This window comes from Podarcis muralis, chromosome 13 (assembly GCF_964188315.1).
Source record: "Podarcis muralis chromosome 13, rPodMur119.hap1.1, whole genome shotgun sequence".
In the NCBI taxonomy this organism is placed as follows: Eukaryota; Metazoa; Chordata; class Lepidosauria; order Squamata; family Lacertidae; genus Podarcis; species Podarcis muralis.
The window spans coordinates 31,539,909-31,565,124 of record NC_135667.1 but is presented as its reverse complement, the minus strand read 5'-3'; the positions used below and the strand labels follow the sequence as shown (position 1 = coordinate 31,565,124).

At 50.0% G+C, this 25,216-nt stretch overlaps 1 protein-coding gene and 1 non-coding gene across 2 annotated transcripts in view; one reads left to right on the top strand and one right to left on the bottom strand.

Moving 5' to 3' along the window:
* KCNH4 (potassium voltage-gated channel subfamily H member 4) overlaps positions 1-24,773 on the bottom strand; it is a 54,540-nt gene extending 29,767 nt beyond the window's left edge. Inside the window, exons 1-5 of the mRNA XM_028702496.2 lie at positions 24,388-24,773; positions 11,940-12,173; positions 6,960-7,091; positions 4,685-4,812; positions 1,060-1,303 (exon numbers count right to left, since the gene is read on the bottom strand). Coding sequence (XP_028558329.2) covers positions 1,060-1,303; positions 4,685-4,812; positions 6,960-7,091; positions 11,940-12,173; positions 24,388-24,463 — 814 coding nt within the window. The 5' untranslated portion in view covers positions 24,464-24,773. The remainder of the gene's footprint in view (positions 1-1,059; positions 1,304-4,684; positions 4,813-6,959; positions 7,092-11,939; positions 12,174-24,387) is intronic.
* Positions 7,258-7,331, top strand: TRNAI-GAU (transfer RNA isoleucine (anticodon GAU)). Its single transcript has one exon. It is a non-coding gene; the product is annotated as a tRNA-Ile (tRNA).
* Positions 24,774-25,216: the final 443 nt, after the last annotated feature.

The window sequence follows — 25,216 nt, the reverse complement described above, 5'->3', positions numbered from 1 at the left end:
TTGGGCTAGACACTGTCTCTAGGCCTAACCTACCTCACAGTGTTGCCGTGTGGGTAAAATGGAGAGGGGAAGAACCACGTATGGCTCAGACAGAAATACTATATATATAACCTATGGATAATAATCGTAATCATAATAAACCAAAAACTGTCATGTAGAAAATTCCCACAGTCCCTTTCTTAGACCAACCAAAATGTCAGAAAACAACAAGCAAGCTTTTGCGTTCAACCGAACTCTTAATCAGGCTGGATGTTAAAGCAGGTACAGAAGGAGTAAAAAAAACCTGGCTTGGCGCTGAAGCCTCAATACCGTCAGTGGTGAAAAGTTCACGTTTGTTGTATATCCTTAGACTACGCACACATCTTACATTCGAAAAGACCCCAGAGAATCCTGGGAACTGTAGTTCACCTCTCACAGAGCTACAATGCCTAGCACCTGTAGCAAACTACAGTTCCCAGGATTCCAGGGGGGGGGATTTTAAATGTATGGTGTGTATGCACTGCCTTAGAAAGGCAGTGTGGCTAACAGAGACTGCAATGAAGGGCACCTCTACTGCAGCGTTGTTTGACACCCACTTCACATCCCTGTGCAGGTTTCACCTGAGCTAAGGTAAAGGTTAAGGGACCCCTGACCATTAGGCCCAGTCACGGACGACTCTGGGGTTGCGGTGCTCATCTCGCTCTATAGGCTGAGGTAGCCGGCGTTTGTCCGCAGACAGCTTCCGGGTCATGTGGCCAGCATGACTAAGCCGCTTCTGGCGAACCAGAGCAGCGCACAGAAACGCCGTTTACCTTCCCACCAGAGAAGGAAATACCTTCCCACCTATTTATCTACTTGCACTTTGACGTGCTTTCGAACTGCTAGGTTGGCAGGAGCAGGGATCGAGCAACGGGAGCTCACCCCATTGCGGGGATTTGAACCGCTGACCTTCTGATCGGCAAGTCCTAGGCTCTGTGGTTTAACCCACAGCACCACTCACATCTAGATCACCCGTATTGCCCACCAGCAGCAGCCCCAACCCAATGGCACCCGGGTAAAGCACAGCTTTGCAGTCCTCACCAACGATGAAGAGCATCTCGACAACGATGTCGCTGACGATGGTGCTGCGGGCGGCCGCCAAGCTATCCTCCGTGTCGGTGAAGCAGACGTTGTACGGAACGGTCACGGCCACATAGAAAGTGGCCAGGAGGATGAGCCAGTCCCACAGGGCCTTGAAGATGCTGTAGTGGAGGAGGATGAAGCGTGATTTCTGCACCGAGGCCACTTTGTACTCTGGCACGGAGGGCTTGTTCTCAAAGACGTTCTGGAGGGCGCAGGAAACAAGAAACCTCTTTTGAGCACCCCGGACCTTCCCTTGGTGCCACGCAGGTAGTGACAAGACCTTCATCACCCATGGGTTACATTCCCCTTGCAGGCATCCCTTTGGGGGCTGTGTGCTAGTAGTGGGCATGGGCTCCAGAATCAGTGCAACTCATTGAGGCCGTGAGCCCTGCAGGTTGGACAATGGCTGATACACTGCCTCTGCACATGGAGGCTTCGTTTAGCTATCCTGGAAATCCGATCAGCTAAATAGCTGTGGGAGGTGAGGTGGAATCTATGTATGTGGTTTGGAAGCTCAGGGCCTACTTTTAATCACAACTTGGAATAGGGGACCCATATTATCACCAGCACCAAATTCACAACTCCTCTGTATGTTCCCTCCCAACCCTTCCTCCCCTTAAAAAACAACAGCCACTACCCTACAACCTTGAGACAAAAGAAGAAAATGATGATGGGTCCCCACCCTCAGTTGGGACTTGTGATCTATGCCTGCGTCAGAGAGACACAGAGAAGCCTTGAGCAACGCCAAAAGAATGCCAGCAGTGCAGATCACAAGCTACAGTCGTACCTTGGATCCCAAACGCCTTGGTACTCGGACATTTTGGCTCCCGAATGCCGCAAAGCGGAAATGAGTGTTCCGGTTTGCAAATGTTCTTTGGAAGCTGAATGTCTGACAGTGCTTCCGTGGCTTCCAATTGGCTGTAGGAGCTTCCTGCAGCCAATAAGAAGCCACGCTTGGGTTTCCGAATGTTTTGGAAGTCGAATGGACTTCCGGAACGGATTCCGTTCAACTTCCAATGTACGACTGTATTGTACAAAATTCTGTCTTCTCTTACTGCTTTGCTTTCCAAATAGTAGCCAGTTCTGGAAATCAGAAGGCAAGGGGGCTTTGTGCCTTCCCACTATACAGTACTTGGCACTGTCTTTACCCATTGGAATAATCCTCTGCGATCCCTTTGGGATCACTTTGTTTGTAGGCATATTCCCCCTAACACACACAAAAAAGCTCCTTAGGGCGGACACACACACACACACACACACACACACACACACACACACACTCCATCCCAAGTGTGGATGAGGAATAGGAAGCCAGACTCCTGCAAGGCTTGGCAACCATTATCAGCTTTGTGTTAAGTAAAGTCTCTGGATTTGCTCATGGCAGGGAAGGGGTTTGTTTTGACCCAGCCTGTATCTGGATTGTATGGTTTGCAAGAGCAGCTGCTGTGGCTGCTGTTCAACACTGTCTCCCCTGCAGACCGCCAGCCCCCAACCACTACCACCCTCCTTCCCTCAAACAGACCAAAGCCCTTTAATCTGCACTGGCGTTGGGTCATTGGCAGGAGGGGGCATGGGGAACAGCTGTCAAGGCATATAGAGCATCAGAGGAAAAGAACAGAGGTCTTGGCTGGGAAGGGGTGGACTCGCAATAGGGTTGGCTTTTGCAGCTACTGCCAACCCCACCCCCCCACCCCACCCCAATATGCACAGGTAACAAGCTTCACCAAGTCCTACAGCAAAATCAAGCAAACAGCTCTTGCATAAACAATCTAGGAACGAGCTTAAAAACCCGACGACTGGTTTCAAAATCAGAACAAGCCACAAATCAAACAGGCCTCTCTCCCCAAAGCAGAAGACCATTGCCTGAGCTGCTTATGCAACGAAATAAAGAGTCTTGAAATACACTAAGACTGAGCAGATGCCATACATTTAAAATATACCCCCCCCCCAATACTGGGAACTGTAGTTCTGTTGGGGGATGAACAAGGCTTTGCACCTTGCCTGGCAGAGAAAGTGCACGCCTTGCACCCCTCCTAGGCAACGGCCGCCCACCTGCAACTCCCGAGCCTCCCCTGATCTGTCAAAACAAAGGGGGAAGGGGGCATGAGATCAGGGAAGGCTCAAGAGTTATGGGCGGGTGACGCACCGTTGCCCAGTTTTTAAAAAACTGTGCGCATTTATGTTTCACAGGGTGTGAAAGAAGGGCTTTGCACCTTTATACAATATGCATGTGCGCTTGGGCCCAGGGTCTTTTGCCTCACCATCCCCACTACTGACTCCCTGTTGCTACTCAGCTTCAAAAAAAAAAGTGTCCCCGGATTCATTGAAAAAAATCTGGTAAACATAATCTAGTCCAACCCCCTGCAATGCAGGGATCTCAGCTAAAGTATCCATGGCAGGTGGCCATCCAACCTCTGCTTAAAAACCTCCATGGAAGGAGAGTCCACCCCCAATCGTGGGAGTCTGTTCCGCTGTGGAACAGCTCTTACTGCCAGAAAGTTCTTCCTGATGGTTAGTTGGAATCTCTAACAAACTCCACAAGGCCCCAAATCAGGCGGTGGGCAGTCCTTGCCTCGTTTTGCTCTGCCTGGGCTGCTCTTGGCTGCTCTGAGTCTTGAGGAAACGAGCCTGTTGGGTTGCACTCACTGCTGGGAGAAATCGCAGAGCTGCCTCGCAGGGTGACCCTCAGCAAAGGCATTAATGGCCTTCAAAGTGATGGGCTTAATGCTATTAACACTGCAAGCCACTGGCGGCTGCCCAAAATCATATCTGTGGGCTGCACATCTCTGGGGTTTTTCGCTCTGCTAAGAGAGAGCACGTGAATAACCCCACAACACCACCAGTTAATCCAAATAATATTTTTTTAAGCCTCTAAGGGCCCCTGTCCAGAACGGTGTTTTTCGTGAGAGTGCACTATTGCAATCGACGCAATAATAACAGTGGCTATTGTGCAATGCTTCCTCAACGCAACTGCACCATTGTGACCTGGAGGGGCAGCCTTGCACTATAGAATACACCATGGTGTAGAGGTTAGAGTGTCAGACTAGGGCCTGGGAGACCAGAGTTCAAATTCCCACTCAGCCGTGAACCTCACTGGATGACCTTGGGCCAGGCACTGCCTCTCAGCCTAACCTACCTCACAGGGTTGTTGTGAGGAGAACATGAAGAGGGTGGGAAGCTATTCCCTTCCCAGAGTTACAATTTCCAGAGTAGTTTAGCAGTCAGTCCGTCTTCCCAGGGAACTCTGGGAATGGTTGCCCTGTGAGGAGAATGGGGGGGGGGGGTCTCCTAAGAAACTCTCAAGCACCCTTAGCAAACTACAGCTCCCATAATTCTCTGGGGGAAGCCGCGGCAACATAGTGCTTTAAATGTATGGCGTTGTGGTCTCAGTCTTTTCCGTGCACACCCATCCTTAAGAGGTCCCTCGTTCAGAACGGAACAATGGCCTCTCAGAATAAGGTGTTTGAGCAAGGCCTTTGTGTATGCCTGCCAGTATGCAGACAGTTACATAGTTAGGGCCGCAAGGTTCAACCAGTCACCACCACCCCCTCCTTAAAAGGCAAAACAAGCAAATCATCTTTACGCTGTTGATCTTCATCTCTGTCCGTTCCTTCTTGCTGAATTGGCTGGCGAGGTGGTGCAAGGCTGTGCGGCCTTGCCTCCTGGCTGCCCGCAGATGGGAGCTCCCTGCCTTCTTACAGCGGTGCTTTTCTGGAAGAAGAGAAAGAGTGGGACAGGTCAGGCTCAAAATTCCCATCTGAGAGAGGGAACACCTTGTTTTATGTGGATTCTGACATTGCCGTGCTGTATCCATCCCCCTTGGCTTTCCTTCCTGCTTCTCAGGCTCCAAGCTGAAATGCTGACCTCAGAATCATATGTGTGGTTGGGGTGGGAAACAAAAGTGGCAGTTAGTTGCCTCTTTGGGGCAAACTCTGGATGCGATTCTGTGGAGTGTTGACTAACCTGTCAGCTCTTGGGTACTCATAAGCAAGGTAGTTTCGAAAGCAAAGTGCTAGGTTGGCTGCAGGTCTCGAACCATAGGAAAAGAGCTAGATGGAACCTTGTGGGCTGATTCTGTCCAACAGGCTGTTAATGACAGAAAGTCTAATTACGTCACTCTGAATGCAACATGCTAGATGCAACAAGCAGTGAGCCAGCATGTGATATCACCTCCAGCTCATTCTGTTGGGACACAGAGTCCTGTCATGATGACACAGTAAAGCAGGTGGAAGAGGAGAGGTGTGGAGAGGCCAGACAAAGGCCTGTGAATGGAGGGGTGTCCTGTTCGTCATCCTTTGCTTCCCCCCCCCCCCCAGGAAACTCACCAAACTAAACCTTCTGTAGCCTGGAACCAGGTGTGTGGATGCACCTATATAGGATGCAGCTATGGGCAACCTGAAGAATCTCCATCAACCTTAAAAGCAAGCCTAGAGTGATAGAGAACGTTCCAGGAATGCCCTCTTCACTGTGAGATATTTTGATTTTTTTTGGGGGGGGGTGCATGTGATCTGTGAGTTTGTTTGGGCCCTGGCTGAGAGCCAGGATGAATGAGTGGAGGTCGAAAGTTGTTGTGCAGGGAGCTGCGTTTACAAGAAGAAAGAACTGATATCAATATGGATGGTTTTATCGTGCCCTTTTTCTAAATTTGTTGTTGTTTCTGCACATTGCTTGGAAATACGTTTTCATATTAAGCGGTAAAGAAATGGTCAGAATAGAATGATAATTATTTTTTTAAAAAAAATCTTTCCCGAAGCTATTTTGGTCAAAGAATTACCCGCCCTGTTCTGTAGTGATGGAACATCTCTGGATGTAAGGATAGTGATGACCTTAATCTAAGAACAGCTGCTCTTCTAACCCCATGGAGTCTTCCTCAGCTAATCCAAACAAACGCTTCCACAGCTTGCTCTCAGTCCAACAGTGATGAAAGAAAACCTCACAGGAACCTCAAGCAGCCTTCCAAAAGGGTCTTCCTACTTTCTATTCATGGGAATTCTTTCCGGCAGCAGTTTGAGCAACGGCCAACCATCAGATGCCTGGGGGACCCTGACTGCAACAGCAACTCTTTCCCCACTTGCGATTCCCAGCGACAGTTGCCTCTCAAAGCAGAGGCAGAACCTGGAACGAGGACGGGGACCACAGCTCCCATCACCCATCACCAAGGACCATGCAACTAGACTGCTGGCAGCTGGAGTTCCAACAATACTGGGAAGGCCGCAGGTTCTTGCTGAAAGGGGGTGAGCATCTCCTGTGCAGGCATAAAGGTAAAGGGACCCCTGACCATTAGGTTCAATCGTGGCAGACTCTGGGGCTGCGGCGCCCATCTCGCTTTATTGGCCGAGGGAGCCGGCGTACAGGTTCTGGGTTATGTGGCCAGCATGACTAAGCCGCTTCTGGCGAACCAGAGCAGCGCACGGAAACACCGTTTACCTTCCCGCTGGAGCGGTACCTATTTATCTACTTGCACTTTGACGTGCTTTTGAGCTGCTAGGTTGGCAGGAGCAGGGACTGAGCAACGGGAACTCACCCCGTCGCGGGGATTCAAACCACCGACCTTCTGATTGGCAAGTCCTAGGCTCAGTGGTTTAACCCACAGCACCACCTGCGTCCCTTGGTGCAGGCATAGACAATGCCTTTCCCTTTGAGAGGGATATTTGCATGCACACATCCCAGACAAGCCTTGCAGAGTGGGGAAGGAGATGCCCAAACCAGCTGGGAGCCAACTGCTGCTCTCTTGAGGCGTACCCCTCGCTTGGTGTGTTCTTCTGCCAAGGAGCACTGCCGCCCCACCCATCTGTTGTATCCTGGGTCTCGTGACCCTGTTTCTGGAGCCCAGCCTGCCTCCCCCACCAAGGCCTCACCCTCCTTCTTTTCACTCGACTGGCTCTTTCCATGGCTCTCGGTGATGTCCTTGAAGGAGAAGAGAAAAAGGACCACCTCGCCTTTCTCGTTCTTGATAGGTACGATGTCCAGCAGGCACCAGAAGGCTGTTCCTGCACCAGGGAGAAAAGGGACAGAGCAGCATCACCATCTGCACCAAGGAGGAACGACAACAGCCCCTGCCACGCTCATCTGCAATCCCCGCAAACACCTCCCTTGCATCCTCAGGAGTATCTGAAGCTTCAGCAGCTTCAACCAGAACCAACCCCACGGAATTTTGCCTGGATAGCTCAGTTGGTTAGAGTGTGGTGCTGATAACGCCAAGGTTGCAGGTTCGATCCCTGTATGGGACAGCTGCAGATTCCCACATTGCAGGGACCCTTCCAACTCTTCAATTCTATGATTCTATTAATTTCTTCCTGGTGGTTTCCTTCAAACGTGCCTTCATGCTTAAACTGCCCGTGATCAGCTTAGAATGGTTCTACGCTTTGGATGCTTCTTCTTACAAGGAAAAAGCAGCCTGCACATGCTCAAAGGCACTCTGTCCAAGTTTTTTTGGGGGGAGGGGGAATAAATTGTATCCTTCTTGGCAGTGGGCACAGGAAGATACTTTGCACATGCTCAAAGGTGCTTTCTAAAACAAAAAAGGACACCAACCCTATAGAAATGCCCTCGTATTGGCTTGATCACAGCTGCTATGATCTGACCCAAACGAGGTTGAGGAGGAAGGTGTAGCAATCGCACATCTGGTGCCTGGGCTTGAGAGGGACTATCAGGGGTCAACAAACTTTTTCAGCAGGCGGCCAGTCCACTGTCCCTCAGACCTTGTGGGGGGCTGGACTATATTTTGAAAAAAATAATGAAAGCATTCCTATGCCCCACATATAACCCAGAGATGCATTTTAAATAAAAGGACACATTCTACTCATGTAAAAACATGCTGATTGCTGGACTGTCCAAAGTCCGGATTTAGAAGACGATTGGGCCGGATTCAGCCCCCAGGCCTTAGTTTGCCTACCCATGGACTATATGGTGCAGTAGCAGCTTTAAAAAGTTAACACTCAAGTCTCAAACTGATGGTGAAAGAGAATCAGTGAACGCCACAACACATCTGAACAAATGCTTCCAAGAAGTGACAGTAAATATCAATAGCCAAAAAGCTGTATGATCAGCGTAAAAACAGCAACACCATTCTAGCAGATTAGAATAGCATTTGTACAAGAAACCATGAGAGCGCAAGAGGGATAAAACTAGAAACTACTAATAATACCCATTTCATCAGGGCTATTCAGATCTTTTCTACCCTGGTGATATGGTTCTTACACTAGTTTTACTTTTTGATATTCTTCTGATGAGGACATTTGTTGAAATGTGCTGGATGATTAATTTTTATAAATACATCCTTTGGCAGCTGCTTGAGAATGACCTCTCTTTTCTTCTGTTTGGGCTATTTTAGGAGGATCGTTGTTGTTTTTTAAAATGCAGCGGCAGCTAAGCCTTATTTGCTTAAGTAAATATAGGTAAAACGTAATAATAATATTAATATTTCCCTGTGAGTGCGACTCACATCTTTTCTAGAATGGAGGTATGGTTCTTGTACACTGCCATTTGTCCATTGGTATTTGACATCTAGCCATAACACTGCAAGCGATAGGTTACGTGATGGCCTAGTCTCTAGCCTTCAGCAGCTGAGAAAGCTGTTATTTATTATCTGGTGGCGGGCAGCTGACAACCTCACAGAACCCAGGTTTAGAGAGAGAAAAGGGCTGCCATAAAAAAACAACTCTCCATCTCTCCATATCCCCACGCACTCCAAATGTAGCATCTAGAACAAGCACCACACTCTTCGCACCTGAAAGATTAGGAAGAGCTAAATGTGGAGGTAGTTTCAGAAGTTTGCCAAGCTCAAGCTGTTTTAACCAGGCAATATGAAGCAGTCTGCTTCGGTGGCAAGATCCACGACGGTGGGAGATCTGACCCCCAACAGATCGCCTGCTGCCAGCGCCACCAGAGAAGAAGCTATGGTGGCGGGTCCTGGGTCCTGGAAAGATCTCACAAAGCTCTCATGAGATCTTATGAGGCTCTTGCCACATCTACCCAGAAGCCACTTCTCTGGAGCTGCCATGCATGCCCCTTCAACCCCCTGCTGGCACTGACATTGAAGACGTGGCAGTGGCTTCCAGCAAGATCTCACGAGAGTTCCACGAGATCTCGCTGGAAACCAGAAGCCGCTGCCGCAGCAGCCATACAACCCCGGTAAACAAGGCTTTGGCAGCAGGGCAGAACCTTCCCATTTCACTTCAGTCACTGAAACAGGATGGGCAGCAGCTGTGTTAAGGGGTTTGTTGCTGAAAAACAACAACAGCCCAGCATCTTAAACCATGTCTAGGGGGGAAATGCCAATGGAACCCTGGAGCTATGAGATGCCCACCCCTCACTGAGGACGCGAGTGTCTCTCTGGACACATTATTTCCCTTGGGCTCCCCAGAGAGCCCAGGACCCCAGCATTGTCCGCTATGCGCCAACAGCACTTCATCAATCTGTACCAAAGAAACCCAAATTCTACAATGTGTATAAATGACACAAACCAGCCTATTCTAAGAATAAATTAACAGCCTAAGAAAAACCCAGCTAGTCCAGCAGCCTGTTCTCACAGGGACCAATCAGCTGCCTATGGGAAGCCGGGGAGCAGGATCTGAACGAAGCAGCACTCTTCCCCACCAGTGATGCCCAGCAACCCTCAGACCCTGAGCTTAAATTGTGCTTAGCCCAACTCTGGCTTTTTTAGATTTCACACTCTTTTAAGCCTGACCAGGGCTGGCCCAAGACATTATGGCCACAGCAATAAAAAACAAACCATTACCGTCAACCAAGCACTATAAGAAAAGGGGCCGGCACTGATGCAACCTCAGCAGAGTCACCAATGGTTCAGGATGTGAAGTGTCCTAACCACAAAGGAAAATCCCGACAGTGTCCATGTAGCCCATGCCTCCAGGGCAGGGGCATTTTTCACACCAGGGGCCACATTTCCTTTTGGACAACATTCCATGGGCCAGTGAGCAGGTGTCAGGAGCAGTTGTCAGGAACAGGTTGACAATGCCTCACACAGCGTCAGTGCACTTAGCTCTTTACAGTGATACCTTGGTTCTCAAACTTAATCCATTCCGGAAGTCTGTTCCAAAGCCAGAGCGTTCCAAAACCAAGGCACACTTTCCCATAGAAAGTAATGCAAAATGGATTAATCCGTTCCAGACTTTTAAAAACAACCCCTAAAACAGCAATTTAATATGAATTCTACTATCTAATGAGACCATTGATACATAAAATGAAAGCAACCATCAATGTAAAGGTAAAGGGACCCCTGACCATTAGGTCCAGTTGCTGACTACTCTGGGTTTGCCACGCTCATCTCGCTTTACTGGCCGAGGGAGCCGGCGTACAGCTTCCGGTTCATGCGGCCAGCATGACTAAGTCGCTTCTGGCGAACCAGAGCTGCACATGGAAATGCCGTTTACCTTCCCGCCGGATCGGTACCTATTTATCTACTTGCACTGTGACTTGCTTTCGAACTGCTAGGTTGGCAGGAGCAGGGACCGAGCAACAGGAGCTCACCCCGTCACTGGGATTCGAACCGCCGACCTTCTGATCTGCAAGCCCTAGGCTCTGTGGTTTAGACCACAGCACCACCCACATCCCTCCTAATAATCAATGTACTGTACTATAAAACAGTATTGTAGATGACAAAAATTAAAATTAATTGTTTTTCTTATTTGCACTGATGATAGTTATTGTTTGGATGGGGGGCTTTGATCCATTTCCACAGTCACACAATCAGTAGCTAAACTGGGTTTCACACAGTCACAAAAACAAATTAACTGAAAAAGCCTCAAAAACAAAAACGCAAAATAAAAAGCTAAAACAAAAGCACCAAACTTAATCCGTTCTGGAAGTTCGTTTGACTTCCGAAATGTTTGAAAACCAAGGCACAGCTTCTGATTGGTGCAGGTGCCCCAGAAACAATAGCCGGCAGCCCCAGTGAACATTCAGCTTTCAAAAGACATTCAGAAACCGGAACACTTACTTTCGGGTTTTCAGCATTTGAGAACCAAGGCGTTTGAGTACCAAGGCATTTGAGAACCAAGATACCACTGTATTCAAAGAAACAAACAGGTCAGGAGGCCAGGCCTAGTGAGCACTGCAACTCTTCCAAGTAGACCCTGCCCCAATAAAGCAGTTATGGGGACTGAAGTGTCCCCCCCCCCATACCCACAGTTCCCTAAGAGTCCTCCTTCCTTGGGTCCTTTCCAAGCAATCTGAGACTAGGCCAACAAGCCTGTCTCTGCCTCTATCTCTTCATACCACTTCTGGTCTTGGGAGACCAAGAGGGAGAGGAGCCGGTTGCAGCAGGAGGAGGAGACCCCCCTGGTTTCTTCACCAGCCTGACTCATCGCTGCCTCTTGACCCTGCTCCTCTTCAGCCTCTGATTCTGCCTCTGATTCTGGACTGCTCACTGCCACAGACTCTTCCTGCTCACTAAACTACTGCTCACTAAACTTCCTGCTCACTAAGCAGGCTTCTAGTTTCTTCACACTCACACAACCCTCTCTATCCTCTAACCAGGCAAGGAAGAAGTACGGTCAGAGCCCAAGGGCACGCATTGCAGCCAGGCAAAAACACTCCAGGAGGGTGAAAAGCAGGGAGGTCCCTACATCCTGCTCCATGTCCCTGTGGAGTCATTTCCATTCATCCACAGGACTGCAAGCAAGCTTCCCACACCCCAGTTGCTGGCCAATCTCCAGATCCAAGCTGGCTCACATGGCTAGAGGTGCTCCAGCAAATGACTAGCTCCCAAGCTGCTAATATGTTAACGTTAGCACCTTGAATTAGGCCCAGCAGCATACAAAAAGCCTGCGATGCCGGGAGGGGAAGGGAGTCCCCCCAGGGGGCTCCCCCAAACTCACCACTCTTCTTGTAAAAGCAGACTTCGGCCTGGTACTCCTGCTTCCCCTCCAGCACTTTCTCGATGCGCTGCAGGACGGCTTCGCAGGTCTCGCTGCCATAGAGGAAGCGGCAGCTGCAGTTCTTCTGCATGACTTCTGTCCGGGCGAAGCCAGTAAGGTCGCAGAATCCGTCAGAGCAGTAGACGATGGGGAAGCCGCGGTGCACCTGAGCGTTGGCCAGCAGGAAGTTGCTATCTGCAAGTGGGTGGAGAAGGGAGACCCTGAGTTGTTACACCAGCATTGGCAGGTGGGCAGGGGAGAAGGAATTCGGGTGCTGATTTCACAGCCTAAATCGGAGTTGAGGACTTAAGAAGAGCCTGCTGGGTCAGGCCAATGGCTCATCTATCCCAGCATCCTTTTCCCACAGCGGTCAACCAGATGCCCGTGGGAAGCCTGCAAGCAGGATTCGAACACAAGAGCACTAACCTCTCCGTTGGTTCCCAGCAACTGGTTTTCAGAAGTATTGCTGCCTTTTTGCTGTGGAAGCAGAACATAGCCATCATGGCTAGTAACCCTTGACAGCCCTCTCCTCCAGACTTCGCCAAGCTGGTGCCCTCCAGCTGGTGGGCTACAGCTCCCATCAACCAGGCAGTCATGTTGGCTGGAGTCAATGGGAGATTTAGTCCAACTGGAAAACACCAGCTGGGTGAAGGCTGGCCTGAACGGGCAAGCCCGATTTAGGGAATGCCTCCTTCAGTGGTATAACCAGGACAAAGACTTCATGCAGATGTGGTTGATTCTGCAGCCAAGCTCTCTTTCTTTTAGTAAGCCCCTTGAGCACCCCATCATTGGCCAAGCTTCTTCTTTGAAGTAGCAGAAGCTGGAGGCAGACAATAGGCTTTTTATTCCCTGGTGGTCGAAGGTAACTTTGAGATTGCTGTTTATGGAATCTGTGCTTCTCCCACTTTTGCTTTTAGGTGGGCTTCCCAAACTTGGGTTTCCAGCTGTTCTTGGACTACAACTCCCATCATCCCTAGCTAGCAGGACCAGTGGTCAGGGATGATGGGAACTGTAGTCCAAAAACAGCTGGAGACCCAAGTTTGGGAAACCCTGCTTTAGGTTTGTCAGGTTTTGGTACTTTTTCAAAGCCTGAAAAACCTGTCTGACTGACCAGAGGAGACAGTTCCATCAAAGAAGAGTGTGTGTGTGTGCGCGCGCACACACACACACGGTATGGAGAACTTGTGGTCCTCCAGGTGTTGTTTTGGACTACAACTCCTATCATCTCTGGCTGTTGGCCATGTTAGTTAGGGCTGGTGGGAATTACAGCCTGACAATGGAGGGCCACATTTTCCCCATTCCTGGTACACACATACAGAGTAAAGCCTCTCTCAAACCGCTGTCAACCTTTTTAAGAATGATTGCCTGTCCTCAAGTCAATATGAAGTAATATTACATAATTGAGAAAAGCGCAACCCGCTTCCCACAACGTTAGCATTAAAGAGCTGAACATCTCTCCAGGGCACATGTCAGGGCTCCCATACATGACTTCTCTTTCTAAAAATAAAACAAGCACTGCCTTCGGACTTTAGGTGTGTTCACACATTACATTTGGCGTACATACTGAGTACAGTGGTACCTCGGGTTACAAACACTTCGGGTTACAAACTCCACTATCCCAGAAGTAGGACCTTGGATTGCAAACTTTGCCCCAGGCTGAGAACAGAAATCATGCACTGGTGGCGCAGCAGCAGCAGCAGCAGCAGCCCCATTAGCGAAAGCGCACCTTGGGTTAAGAACGGTTTCAGGTTAAGAACGGACCTCCGGAACAAATTAAGTTCATAACCCGAGGTGCCACTGTATATGGGTACACAAATAGCTGAGCTATATGCTCATACAGTTAGTCACATACAGTGTTCGATGTTCAATGCATGCACCGCCTGGGTACCCAATAGCAGAGCTATACAAATCAGGCGTCCCACTTTCCCACAAACACCTGCACAAGTGCGCAGGCAGTTTGTGCCTGTGTTCAGCACAACTTGCAAACAAGCCTTCTTCCTCATGAAGGTAGAGACAACTTGTACACGGGTACTAGCTAACCTGTGAACACCCGTCAAAGCCCATTGCAACACTAAACAAGGTGCCAATTTGCTAGACATGATGCCCAACCCTGCAATTTCACTGTGGGCCTCTTTCCATAGGAAGATCAGAGGCAGAAGGCAAAAAAAACCTCTCCTGCTTTGTGTTTCCCTGTTGCAAGGTAAGAATCAGGGCTGTTGTTGTTATGCCACCGACCAAGTGGAAGGAACTCCTTGTCTAGGGAGGTTTGCTTGTGTGTGCGCTCACTTCTGTCTCTGAGGGCCTTCTGAAGGCTGGCTAAATCTCCTTTGTTTACCTTGGGCCTTCGGTATCTCTGCTTTTTCGTGATGTTGTGCTCCAGGCCTGGCACCAGCATGCAGGACCCTTGGGCAGCCGCCAGGACCCCCAGCACCCTGCGGGGCCCACTGCTGAAACCCACCCTAGATCCTCTTTTTAAAAGGCACTCTCAGCACTGCCCACTGGCTGCTGTTGTAATTTCCCACAAGGCCTTGGGAGGGTGTTGCGCCAGAGGCATTGTGGGAAATTAAAACGGCATTTGCCCCGCTCTGAATGAAATACTGCAATTGCCACGCATACGCCACCCACTGCCTGGGAATCCCATCTGGGCACCAACAATGTGGCAAAATGCACATCTTTGCTAAAGGCCTCCAAGCTGCCATTTCTAGACGTAGTGTCCTCAGTATGCAGGGTGGACACTGCAAAATATAAGAGGACAGCACCGTGCTGCAAAGAGCTTACAAGCGAAAAAATTGAAATGGAGGCTGCAACAGAGGATGGGCTATGGTTTTACTGCAATGGCCATTCACCCTGTTAGAAACAATCTTCATCGCTGTTGCAAATTTCAGCAGAGATATTGCAAAGTCACTTTGATTTCTAGCAGATGTGATGCTACAAACAGGCAAAAGGTGGAGCAGAGAATAAGACTTCCAACACTGTTCAGGGGTAGCAAATTTGACCCATGGAACACAATCGCATGGGAAGTTCTCTTGCACCCCTGGCAGATTCCCTCCTGGGGAAATATGCAATTTGTTGGTGAGGGTGGGGACCTCATGGTAGAGCTACCCTTAAGTTCTCCTTCCTGACGATTCCCTGTTCCATCTCCAAAACCAGACATTGTGCGTGCTCCCTTCCCGCCCCTCCTCCTAACACAAATCACTCTGGATCTGAAGGCTGACGATGCACTTTGCTTCCCAGAGACTCAGCAACTGCTAGGACCAAAGACACACCTGTCCCCTGAGGTGCTGATGGTGGGAAGAGATCTGCCCTAAGCTGACTTGATCCCTGTCAAAAGCCTTGAAGAGAAATCGGGATAATGAGTGAACTCGTGTTATTACATGTGGGGTGGGGGGAGTTCTGGGAGAGATCCTTTCCCTTTCCCCCCTCCCTCCCTGAACATGAGGGTTAAATGTTAAGGCTGTGAGGCAAAATTTGCCAAAGGGGAAGCTGCCGCGCTTAGTCAGGCAAATGTGCATCTATTTTAAATAACATATAGTTTGCATCTGGAACAGGAGATTATACAAATAACCGAGGCACCTTCCCTACAAAAAATGGGAGTTTTGCTCAGCTGCAACCCTCTCCGTTTCTAAGAACTCGCCAGGCACTACTCACTTGTTTTGATGCATCAAAAGGGGCTAGAAACTTGCTTTTTTGAAGAAGCAAAACCAAACCGTATGGTATGATTGCAGATGCACGGAATGCACACACACACACACACACACACACAGCCTTGTCCAAGAGAGAACAGCAGGAGTTGGGGGATAAAGAGGGTGAGGTGGAGGGAGACAAATTCTGGGAGGGGGCCACGGCTGAGTCAGCTGAGGATGGGCAAGAGAGACCATAAAAAGCATCCCTAGTAAAAGATAAAAACTGGGTGGAGGGATGTCACCCACACCCTTGGATTTTTTTGCACTGCTGCCAGAACTGTAACATTTTCCTGAGTCTGCCACAGGCCTGTATTTCCTGGGGTGCTCTTGAGAAAGGAAGGCTTATCAGCCCCTGCATGGCACAATCTATTTTTGCTTCCTTCGCTGCATGGCTTTCCTGATCCTTGCGCAAGGGGTTGCCGGTGGAGGATACTGAGGCGGCGGCACATTCTGCCTTCCGACCGGCTCTCCCTGCCTGTTTGATTAGATGCTTTGCAGAGTGTTGATCAGGATGTTGCCACCTTGCTCCTTGGCACGGCCCCAAGGCAGACAGATGGCCCTCGGCGGAGAAGGTGCCAAATTGGACATTTGGGCTACGGATTTCCATCCAGCAAGGTCAAAGTGTTACCCCTCAAATGGCGCCCAAGTCTGTGTCCTCAGAGAGGGCCAAGAACCGTGGAAGAGCTATGAAATCCAACCCTGATGCATAAGGTCCCAATGTCCCCTTCCCTCCAGATCAATCCTGGCCATGCTGCGAAAATTGCCTCTGAAGCAAATCTCTCCAGGTGATCTGAATCGAGATGAGGTGGCATCCTCAAGGGGTGGATATGGGGCACAATTCAGGGCAACAGAGTGGGAAACAGGTATATATGACCTGTGGTTGATTAATCCACCAGAAAGTATTCTTGCACAAGCGGCACTGGAATGAACAGGAGCCAAACAAGGACATGGTAGGCAGTCCTGCACAGTTTATTTCAATGAAGCTTCTGCAGAAGATCTGGCCTGTAGATTTTGTGGTGTGTGTGTTGGGGGCGAGACTTTAATTTTCTGCCTCAGACATTAAAATGCCTTGAAGCAGCTCAGAGCTGGAGAATGTCTAGAACCAGTGGCACATAAATGCTTAATGCTGTAATGGCTTTAATGGGAGAAATTCAGTTTTGCTACTATCACACCAGGGCTTTATTTGAGCAGGACACAGCTCTCCGTCCCATTTTCTATACTGGTATTCAGCTTTGGGACATGATTTTTTAAAAATATATTAAAAATATATTTATATACTGCCAACTCATATAACATATGAAAAAAGCATTGTATAAAATTAGGTGCAAGTGTAGTGAAACATAAGATATCCGAATAACAATGCAAAATAGTCGTGAAAGTGACTGGCTCGCCTTGAAAAACTTTAACAACGGAATAGGTCTGTCAAAAGCGAAGGTGCTGGAACACCATTCCACAGCATGGGACCAGTAAAACAAAATGCCCAACTTCTAGCTGAAGCCAGTCAGGCCTCTGTATGATGGGGAACAGCTAACAGTGCTCCTCCAGATGATCTAATACAGGGTTTCCTAAACTTGGGTGACCAGAAGTTTTTGGACTACAGTTCCCATCATGCTTGACCACTGGTCCTGCTAGCTAGGGATGATGGGAATTGTAGTCCAACAACAGTTGGGGACCCAAGTTTGAGGAAACCCTGATCAAGTTGGGATATAAGGGCTCAGGCAGTCCCCAAGGTGACCTGGACCCAAGTTGTTCAGGGCTTTCAGCCCCCAACACCAGCCTACCTGTGGCCTATCGAAACAAGGATTGACGTGCCTCTGCACATATGCAGAGTGCTTTGTCCTCCTTACTGAACATCCAAGCTTTACAGCCGAGGGCTGGGGTGGGTGAGTATGACTTACAGGCATCGTCGAGCCTTGATCTCTTTTTCATTATGAACCAGAATTGCCTTTGGAGACAACGGGATAAAGGCCCAGTTGACCAGGACTTCAGTTTGTGGCCTCCCCCACCCGCCACCCCGCCTGGCTTGAGAGCTTTCTCATCCCCCTACCCCAACCCAATTGTTTAACTCTCGGTCACCTCAGGTCACTGCTTGGATTAACTTGGGAGGGGCTTGTGTGTGTGTGTGAGTGTATGTGTGTGTGAAAAATAGTTTGCATCTGTAGCTAAGTCCAGTTTTTGGCTTCTAGGATGCAGGATTAGGGGGCTGCTTAGAAGGGCTGTGTATTAAAATGTGCACTCTCCGCGGTTCTGAGCAGCTCTCCCTCAGGCTGGCCGGCTGGCTGGAACCACATCCTGTAAGCTGCCCACCCTGAGAGGACACAAATGAACTTTTAGATGGAGCATCAGCAGAAGAGAAGCTCAGGAGAAGAGCCTCCCACCAGCCTGGAAGTATGATTTGGGAGCAGTCCAAAAGTTGTTTTATCAGCGCAGATCTATTCAAATACTTATGCAGGCTGCCTTTTCAGCTCAGATTTTACTAGGAAGCTCTGATTTTACTAAGGGACTGGGAAGGGCAAAAGCAAAAGGAGCCAAATGCAGTCTTGCTGGGTAGTGAGGGGAGGAAATGCATGAGATATTAGAACTTCATAAAACCAAGCCCCTCCACACTCTACAGCAGCGGCAGGAAACCTATGGTGCTTTGGAGTTTGTTGACCTCCAACTCCCATCAGCCCCAGCCAGTATAGGCAATGGTCAGGTATGACTGGTGTTTGAGTTTGGCCATATCTGAAGGCAGCGGTTTCCCCAACTCTGCACTAAAGTAATCTATTCCATACTGGAAGGTTGTGGGAGACCAGCAGCAAAGGTCCGACTAAATGTGCATATCTTTTTTTACTTTGATTTTCAAAACAACAAACAATAAATTAAACAGAAACAACAGCAAACCTAAAAAAAAAAAGAGTGTCTGCAAAACACCACAAAAATCTAAGATATGCATGCAAAATACTATCAATAATGTAATCGGTGCTACTCCTTTGCCAGTTAATTTGAAAGCAAAGATGTAGACTAGGCACTGCTAAATTAAGGCTAGAAAGTTCCATTAATGGTGCCTCATTAGTCATTCATTTTCTTCCCTTTTTTTGCTTGTGTTGTATATTTTATTGGCAGGAGGCCTATAAGCAGTCACGGCTCAGGATTTCCCCAAAGTGTGGGGTTTTGACCCTGTTGAGCAGGGGTCAGCAACCTTTTTCAGCAGTGGGCCGGTCCACCAGCCCTCAGACCATGTGAACTATATTGGGGGGGGGGTGAACAAATTCCTATGCCCCACAAATAACCCAGAGATGTATTTTAAATAAAAGCACACATTCTACTCATGTAAAAACACGCTGATTCCCGGACCGTCCGTGGCCCGGATTGAGAAGGCGATTGGGCCGCATCTGGTCCACGGGCCTTAGGTTGCCTACCCCTGCCATTGAGGTTGTTGAAAAAAGTGCTAATGAGATGAAGGAGTGTGCATATGAGTTTGCATGTGCTTGGGGTCCAGTTAACAGCAGGCTGCAGATTAAGGATTGAGAAAAACAGGGAGAAGGAGGCTGGAGAAATAGGTTGGGTGGGCTTAGAACAGAGTAAGATAACTCTTTTTCAGCCCAAGGTCTGTGTTCCTTTGTGGGTTTTCTTTTGGGGGCCGCACGCCAGTGCAAGGCCATTACACAGACAGACACCCGCATACAAGCACTCATACATACCAGCACATCACACTTCCATTCTTACGCATAACATCCACTCATTTTCTCTCTTCATTTTAGATGCTAGGGGTCCACCCACAATGAAATGTTCTTTAACGTCAGCTGAATTTACTTTTTACACTTGTACACCGCACTTCCTTCAAAGAGCTTTTGGTGCATAGTCCTGTGGATTCCTGTTCAGAGTGACGAACAGTTCTGTGGAACTCAGAAGCTTGCTTACACCCACACCAACCTAAGTATCTTCCAGTATAGCATTTCCTTCATCTCCTTTGCACTAGAACTCACATGCCTGCTTGCTACCATCGGCGGAACTCCCTCAGAAAGACAGAGCCCTGTTCAGAATGGGGCTCAGAGATGCAGGCAAGCCAGTCTGCCTCCAAAACACACAGTGATGGACGTGAGGACATGAGGTTGCTGCGATGGGGATAATCCAACTTCAGCCATTCATGTGGGAGGTAAGGAATGATGTGAATTGAAAATCCAAAGCAATTGAGCCAAAGGATGAATGAGCTTTGCAAGCGATGGGGAATTGTGGCTCTGTAGATTTGATGTTAATCTCCCAGTTAAAAGCCTCGTGGAACATGCTGCAGCCAAGCGTGATCCGTGAGAGGGTTCCCCGATTACATCTGAAGAGTGTAACTCCAGAGTGACTTCCTGCATCTTCTACTGTAACCACTGAGCAGCACAGCTTGCACAAGCTGGTGACGGAAACTGGGAGTCCTGCTTCCCAGCTCCCCTTGTGCTATGTCAATATTTATTTTATTTTATGTAGTTATCGCATTTATAGTCCACCTTTTTCTTCAGCAAGCTCAAAAGTGATTTCCATTGTTTCCCCCTCACTTAACCCCCACAACAACCCTGTAAAGTAGGTTAGGCTGAGAAGTAATGACTGGCCCTAGGTCACCCAGGAATCAAACCCTGGTCTCTCAGGTCCTAGTCCAACACCACTGCACCACCACTGGTTCTCAGACATCAGACCCCTCCTGGAAGAGGAAGGAACACAAAAGTCCTGGCTCCCACAACATGCTTGCTTCCAAAATTGGATAACCCTACCGCACTCCTCCCCGCCCAAGCTTAGATGTCTGGGGTACTGACTGCTGTGACTTGATTACATCCTGTACATGCTCAGGGATGCTCTTGATAATTGCTTTTTGTGCTTGGCGTGACGTTAGCCAAGCGGACGTGTGATGTAAGATAGATAGGTGCCTCTGAGAACTTGCAGAGTGATTTCTCTCACAGCTGAGCAATCGCCACAAAAAGCCCACAATTCTGAGATTTGGGCATAAGGGGCTTCAAGACAGAAAGGGTGAGCCTTGTCTCTTCACAGTTTTGAAGCGGATTCCCTGCCTCCAATATAACCAGCTGCTTCTAGTAAGCGCCTATCTAGTAAGGAGAGTTGGACTTCACTGATTTGGCTCTTTTTCCTTGCGCCACAAGGGCGTCAGAAGCAGCCGCGGTCTAAGCTTCCAAGGAGGAGTTCAGGAGCTGTCCGAAGTGCTGATCTAGCGTCCTGCCTACCGAGAGCAACGCGGAATTCCTTGACGCGTGGCGCGCTTAAAACAACAACAACAACAACCCGGATAACTAAGGGGCTCGCAAACGAGATTCCTAAATCCACAACAGGGCTTAAAAAAGAAAAAAGAAATAGGCCAGCCAAAATGTTACAAAATGGTATGTAAGCTTTCCAGTTCTCCAGAACGCTTCATCGGACTAGATGGTAAACAAAACTGGGGGGAGGGGGGGAATTGGCTGATATTGGAGACTCGCTTAAATCTCAGAGAAGCGCGTGTCCCCAGCCTCAGGAGAACGATATTGGGTTTAATCCCGTTTTATATCACCGGGAACATGGGTAGAGATGGGCGTACAGGGAAAGGGCGTTCCCCTCTTCTCCTTCCCCCTTCCTCAAGCGTTCTGCAGAAACTTCTATTCTCAGGTATTGTGCGCCAGCTCGCTGTGGCTCCCCTAGGAATAAGGGGAGCGCTGCTGGCGCGGGGGGGGGGGGCGGGGAGCGCTCATTACGAAAGCTTCTCCCGGACATCCCCAAAGGAAAATGCTAAATTAGTTTTCATTGATCTTTCTGGAAGCATTTAAATCCTCCTCCTCCCCCACCCCCACCCCCCACGACCGGAATCCTCTTAAAGAGAAAATCCTCGAGCCACAATATGGCATTTTAGTTGTTGTTTGTGGGTTGTTGTTTTTTTAAATACACACACATACGATTACTACACCTTCCGTCCCCACCCATGTATCCTTTTCCCTCCCGCAGGGCTAAGCAGGTAGTGAGAGTGAGAGTGAAAGCGAGTGTGGCATGTGTGTCTAAGAGAGGGAGGGAGATCGAGCCGAGTTTAATTGGCACCGACACCCCAGCCGTAGTGCAGTTAGGTAATTTTAGATTCCGGGCTTAATGGTCTTATCCAACTGCCCCTCTTTAGACGGTAATCCAAGCCGTGCTGCGTTTGGGGGCCACCCCCGCCTCATTCTGCTGAGTGGGGCTCTGGACGTCTGCCTTCCCAGTCCTGCCCTGACCGCACCACTGCGTCTCCAGCCCCGGAAACTAGGCTGAATGTCTAAGTTGGACTACATAACCCCGGTGGGAGCGGGTGTCCCTTCTAACCCTACAATACTGTAATACAATAAATCAGGAACCGACAGTCACATAGGGCACTTCGAGCGAGGGTAGAATGCATTTCAGATTGCGCCCAGCGCACGCAGCCTCCTTCGACCCGCAAGAATTTCTCTGGGATTGAGAAGGAGGACTTTCCCATCCTCTGGCTCGCTCCCTCTTCCCTTTTCGGTCTCACCTGGAAAGTGCCATAGAATCGTAGAGCTGGAGGAGAACCCAAGGATCATTTAGTCCAGCCCCTGTAATGCAGGGAATTACAGCTAAAGAATCCTCGACAGATGCCCCCAGCCTTTTCTCCCTTTTAACTAGCTGTATGTGGGTTTTTTCTCTCTCACGGGTGAAGGTGAAAAAGAACTCTGCACGTGGGCAGAGAGTCACTGTTTGCTGCAGCAAGCACGCCTTCCTTCTGACCGAGCCTAGCTTCATTTTTAAAAGGAGAAACGCTGGGGTTCCTTCCTAGCACACAGGAGGGTGGGCACACTGTGGTTGTTTGGTAAAGGCTCTTTGCACATGCTCAGGGTTGCTCCTTCTTATGGCTCCATAGGCTTAGTTCTCCTGGCATTCCAAAGAGCTTCTGACTGGGTCTGGGTGAGTCCTGGAGCAAACAGTGATGCAGTTAGGTAGTTAATTTAAAACTCTAGACTTAAAGGCGAAGCGATGCCCCTCACTTTGAATGGTAATCCAGTCTAAAGAGTGTGGTCCTTCCGCTCATTGCGCTGTATGGGGGGGGGGGGGCGACTTCCACTCCGAAGTCTTTCTGCACCACTGCAGACACGATGCTCACGGGGTGACCCCGGGCCAGTTACACGGACACGTTCAGCTCAGCCTAACTCACAGGGTTGTTGTGAAGATACTATGGAAAGGCCATTTGTATCACCCTCAGCTCTTTGGAAGAATGATGGGGCTCAAATGTAATAAACGAATAAATGTGTTCAAGTAGAAATCGGGAGGTGCCCAGGGACGGGCTGAACAGGGATCGCGCAGCTCAGTGGGCTTCGCGCAAGAGAACTGCCTGCCCCCCCTTGTCGGATGCCCTTAAAAGCACCCCAAATTCCACAGCCCTCGCTTCACTTTGCCTCTAGGAGATCGGGAAGGGAAAGGTTTTCCTAGCCACACGCATAGAGAGGCACCGTGTCGAAAAAGTTTCCGAAAAGTAGCAATGCATGCAACTCATGCTCCCTTATGTACAGCCCTGATTTCCTGCTCGCTATTGTGGTCTCACCATCAATATAAATATTGTCGTCGTCCCCGTCCCCCCGCAAAAGCAAGCAAGGCAGGTGTCTGCCGCGAGGAGCTTCCAATCTAAACGCCGATCTCAGGGGAGACAATGAAGGAGGGAGAAAAAAGAGGGGCGAAGAAAACTTCTAACCCCAGACGCGTGAGGAGTCTCCCTAAGGGTGAGAAAGGGAGAGAAAACCCTTTCGCACATGCTCAGAGGAACTCTCCTCTAGGTATCCCTACGGCATGTTGCGGAGCCCAGTAAGGCATGCCCGAGACTGAGCACTTGCGGGCAGGCGACTCTTCCCTCCCGGCTGCCTAGCCTACAGACACCCTTGGTGAAGCTGCTCCGCCGCACCCGGTCTTCTTTCACACGTGCACAAAGGAAAGTCTGATAACTCTCCTAAGGAAGCCTGCGAGGGCTGAACAAGACCGGAGTTGGTGGCGCAGCTAAACATCAGAAGATGGGGAGAGGTGGGCAGCAGCAGCAGAGACCCAAACAGTGTATTCCCCTTAAATAATAGAGGGTCTCAGTCCCTGGGCGATCGGGAAACGAGAGAGATCAACCCACCCATCCCGATCTTCTCGATCTCCAGTGGGTGCTGTCTGTGCAGAGACAAAGAGCGTCTGTCTTTGTTAACTCTGGAGATGCAAAGTGGGGGGGGGGGGACTCGAGAGACCCAACACAAAGCGGGCTTGGGGCAGGGGGGTGGGGAGAGAGAGGCAGGCAGGGAAGGGGTGGGTGGGTTTCGTTAGGGGCAGATAATACTGATTCTGCACCCCCCCTCCACCCCAGATTTAGGACCGCGGGGCAGAAAGAGAAACAAGGCAGAAAGGCGACCCCTTTCTCAGCCGCCCCAAGAGTCAAGCGCCCACCCCTGGGCATAGCTGTCAACGTCTTCCTTTTTTTAAGGGAAGTTCCCTTATTCCGAATAGGATTCCTCGCAAGAAAAGGGAAAAGTTGACAGCTATGTCCCTGGGGCGTCAGGGCACTTCCATCTTCGGGAGAGAAGAACTTTTAGGTGGAGGAGAAGGAGAGGAGAAGAGAAGAGGAGAGAGGGGGCTGTTGGTGAGGAGAGAGGGTGGAGGAGAGGCTGACTCGACCCCCCGATCCCACAACATACCCCGTTCAGTCCCACGGACCGGGCGTGGATTCGTGTCCGCGAGACTCTTCCCCCCGCGGCGTCCCCGAGGCCACTTACGTGTCCCATCGAACCTGTTGGCGATGTTGTCCAGGAAGGTGTTCTGCGGCGCCAGCAAGCCTTTCATCACCGGCATGGCGGCGGCACCATGGGCGCCCCCCGCCGCCCCCGCGGGGAGGGTGCGCGTGTGAAGGTGGCGGCGGAGCGGGCGCGGGGCGCCTAGGCGTCTCCTCCTCCTCTTCTTCTTCCTCCGGCTCCGCCGCCGCCACCGCCGCGCGGCTCAGGCAGGGCGCTGCTGCGCGGCATCCCGGCCGGGGCTGCAGGCGCAGGGCGAGGCGAGGCAGCTGCCCGAGCCTCCCTCGCTGTCTCCCTGCCTCCCTCCCTCTCTCCCGGCTGTCAGCTCCCTCCTGCTAATCCCAGCCGTACAATTAGCGCCGAGCAGCGCTGGGGAGAGGGGAGAGGAGGGATCCGGAGGGATCCCGCCCAGATCGCAGACACGCGCGCGCGCGCACACGCACAAACACAATTGGCGCCTAAAAAGGCCCGGCCTTGTCCGAACGGGCGCAGTCCTAGGCCTAGTGTGAGGGACGCGGGAAAAAACTGAGGGGAGACTCTTAAACTTCTGTACTCCACAGACACACACAAATGTGAGTTTTCCCTCCCTCCTTTCCTCTCTTTCTCCCTTCCCTTCCTCTTCCAACTTGAATAAAATATTGGGGGGGGGGGGGTAGGTAAGCCTGATCACAAGATCAGGCAATGCCTATCAACATGGGGGGAGGGACGACTCCCTCAAATATTTGGCTGCTATGCCCAGGACAATTCAGGAAAGCAAAATGATGCCTACATAAAACTATAGCAAACAGAAAAAAATGCACATTTTTAAAAAATC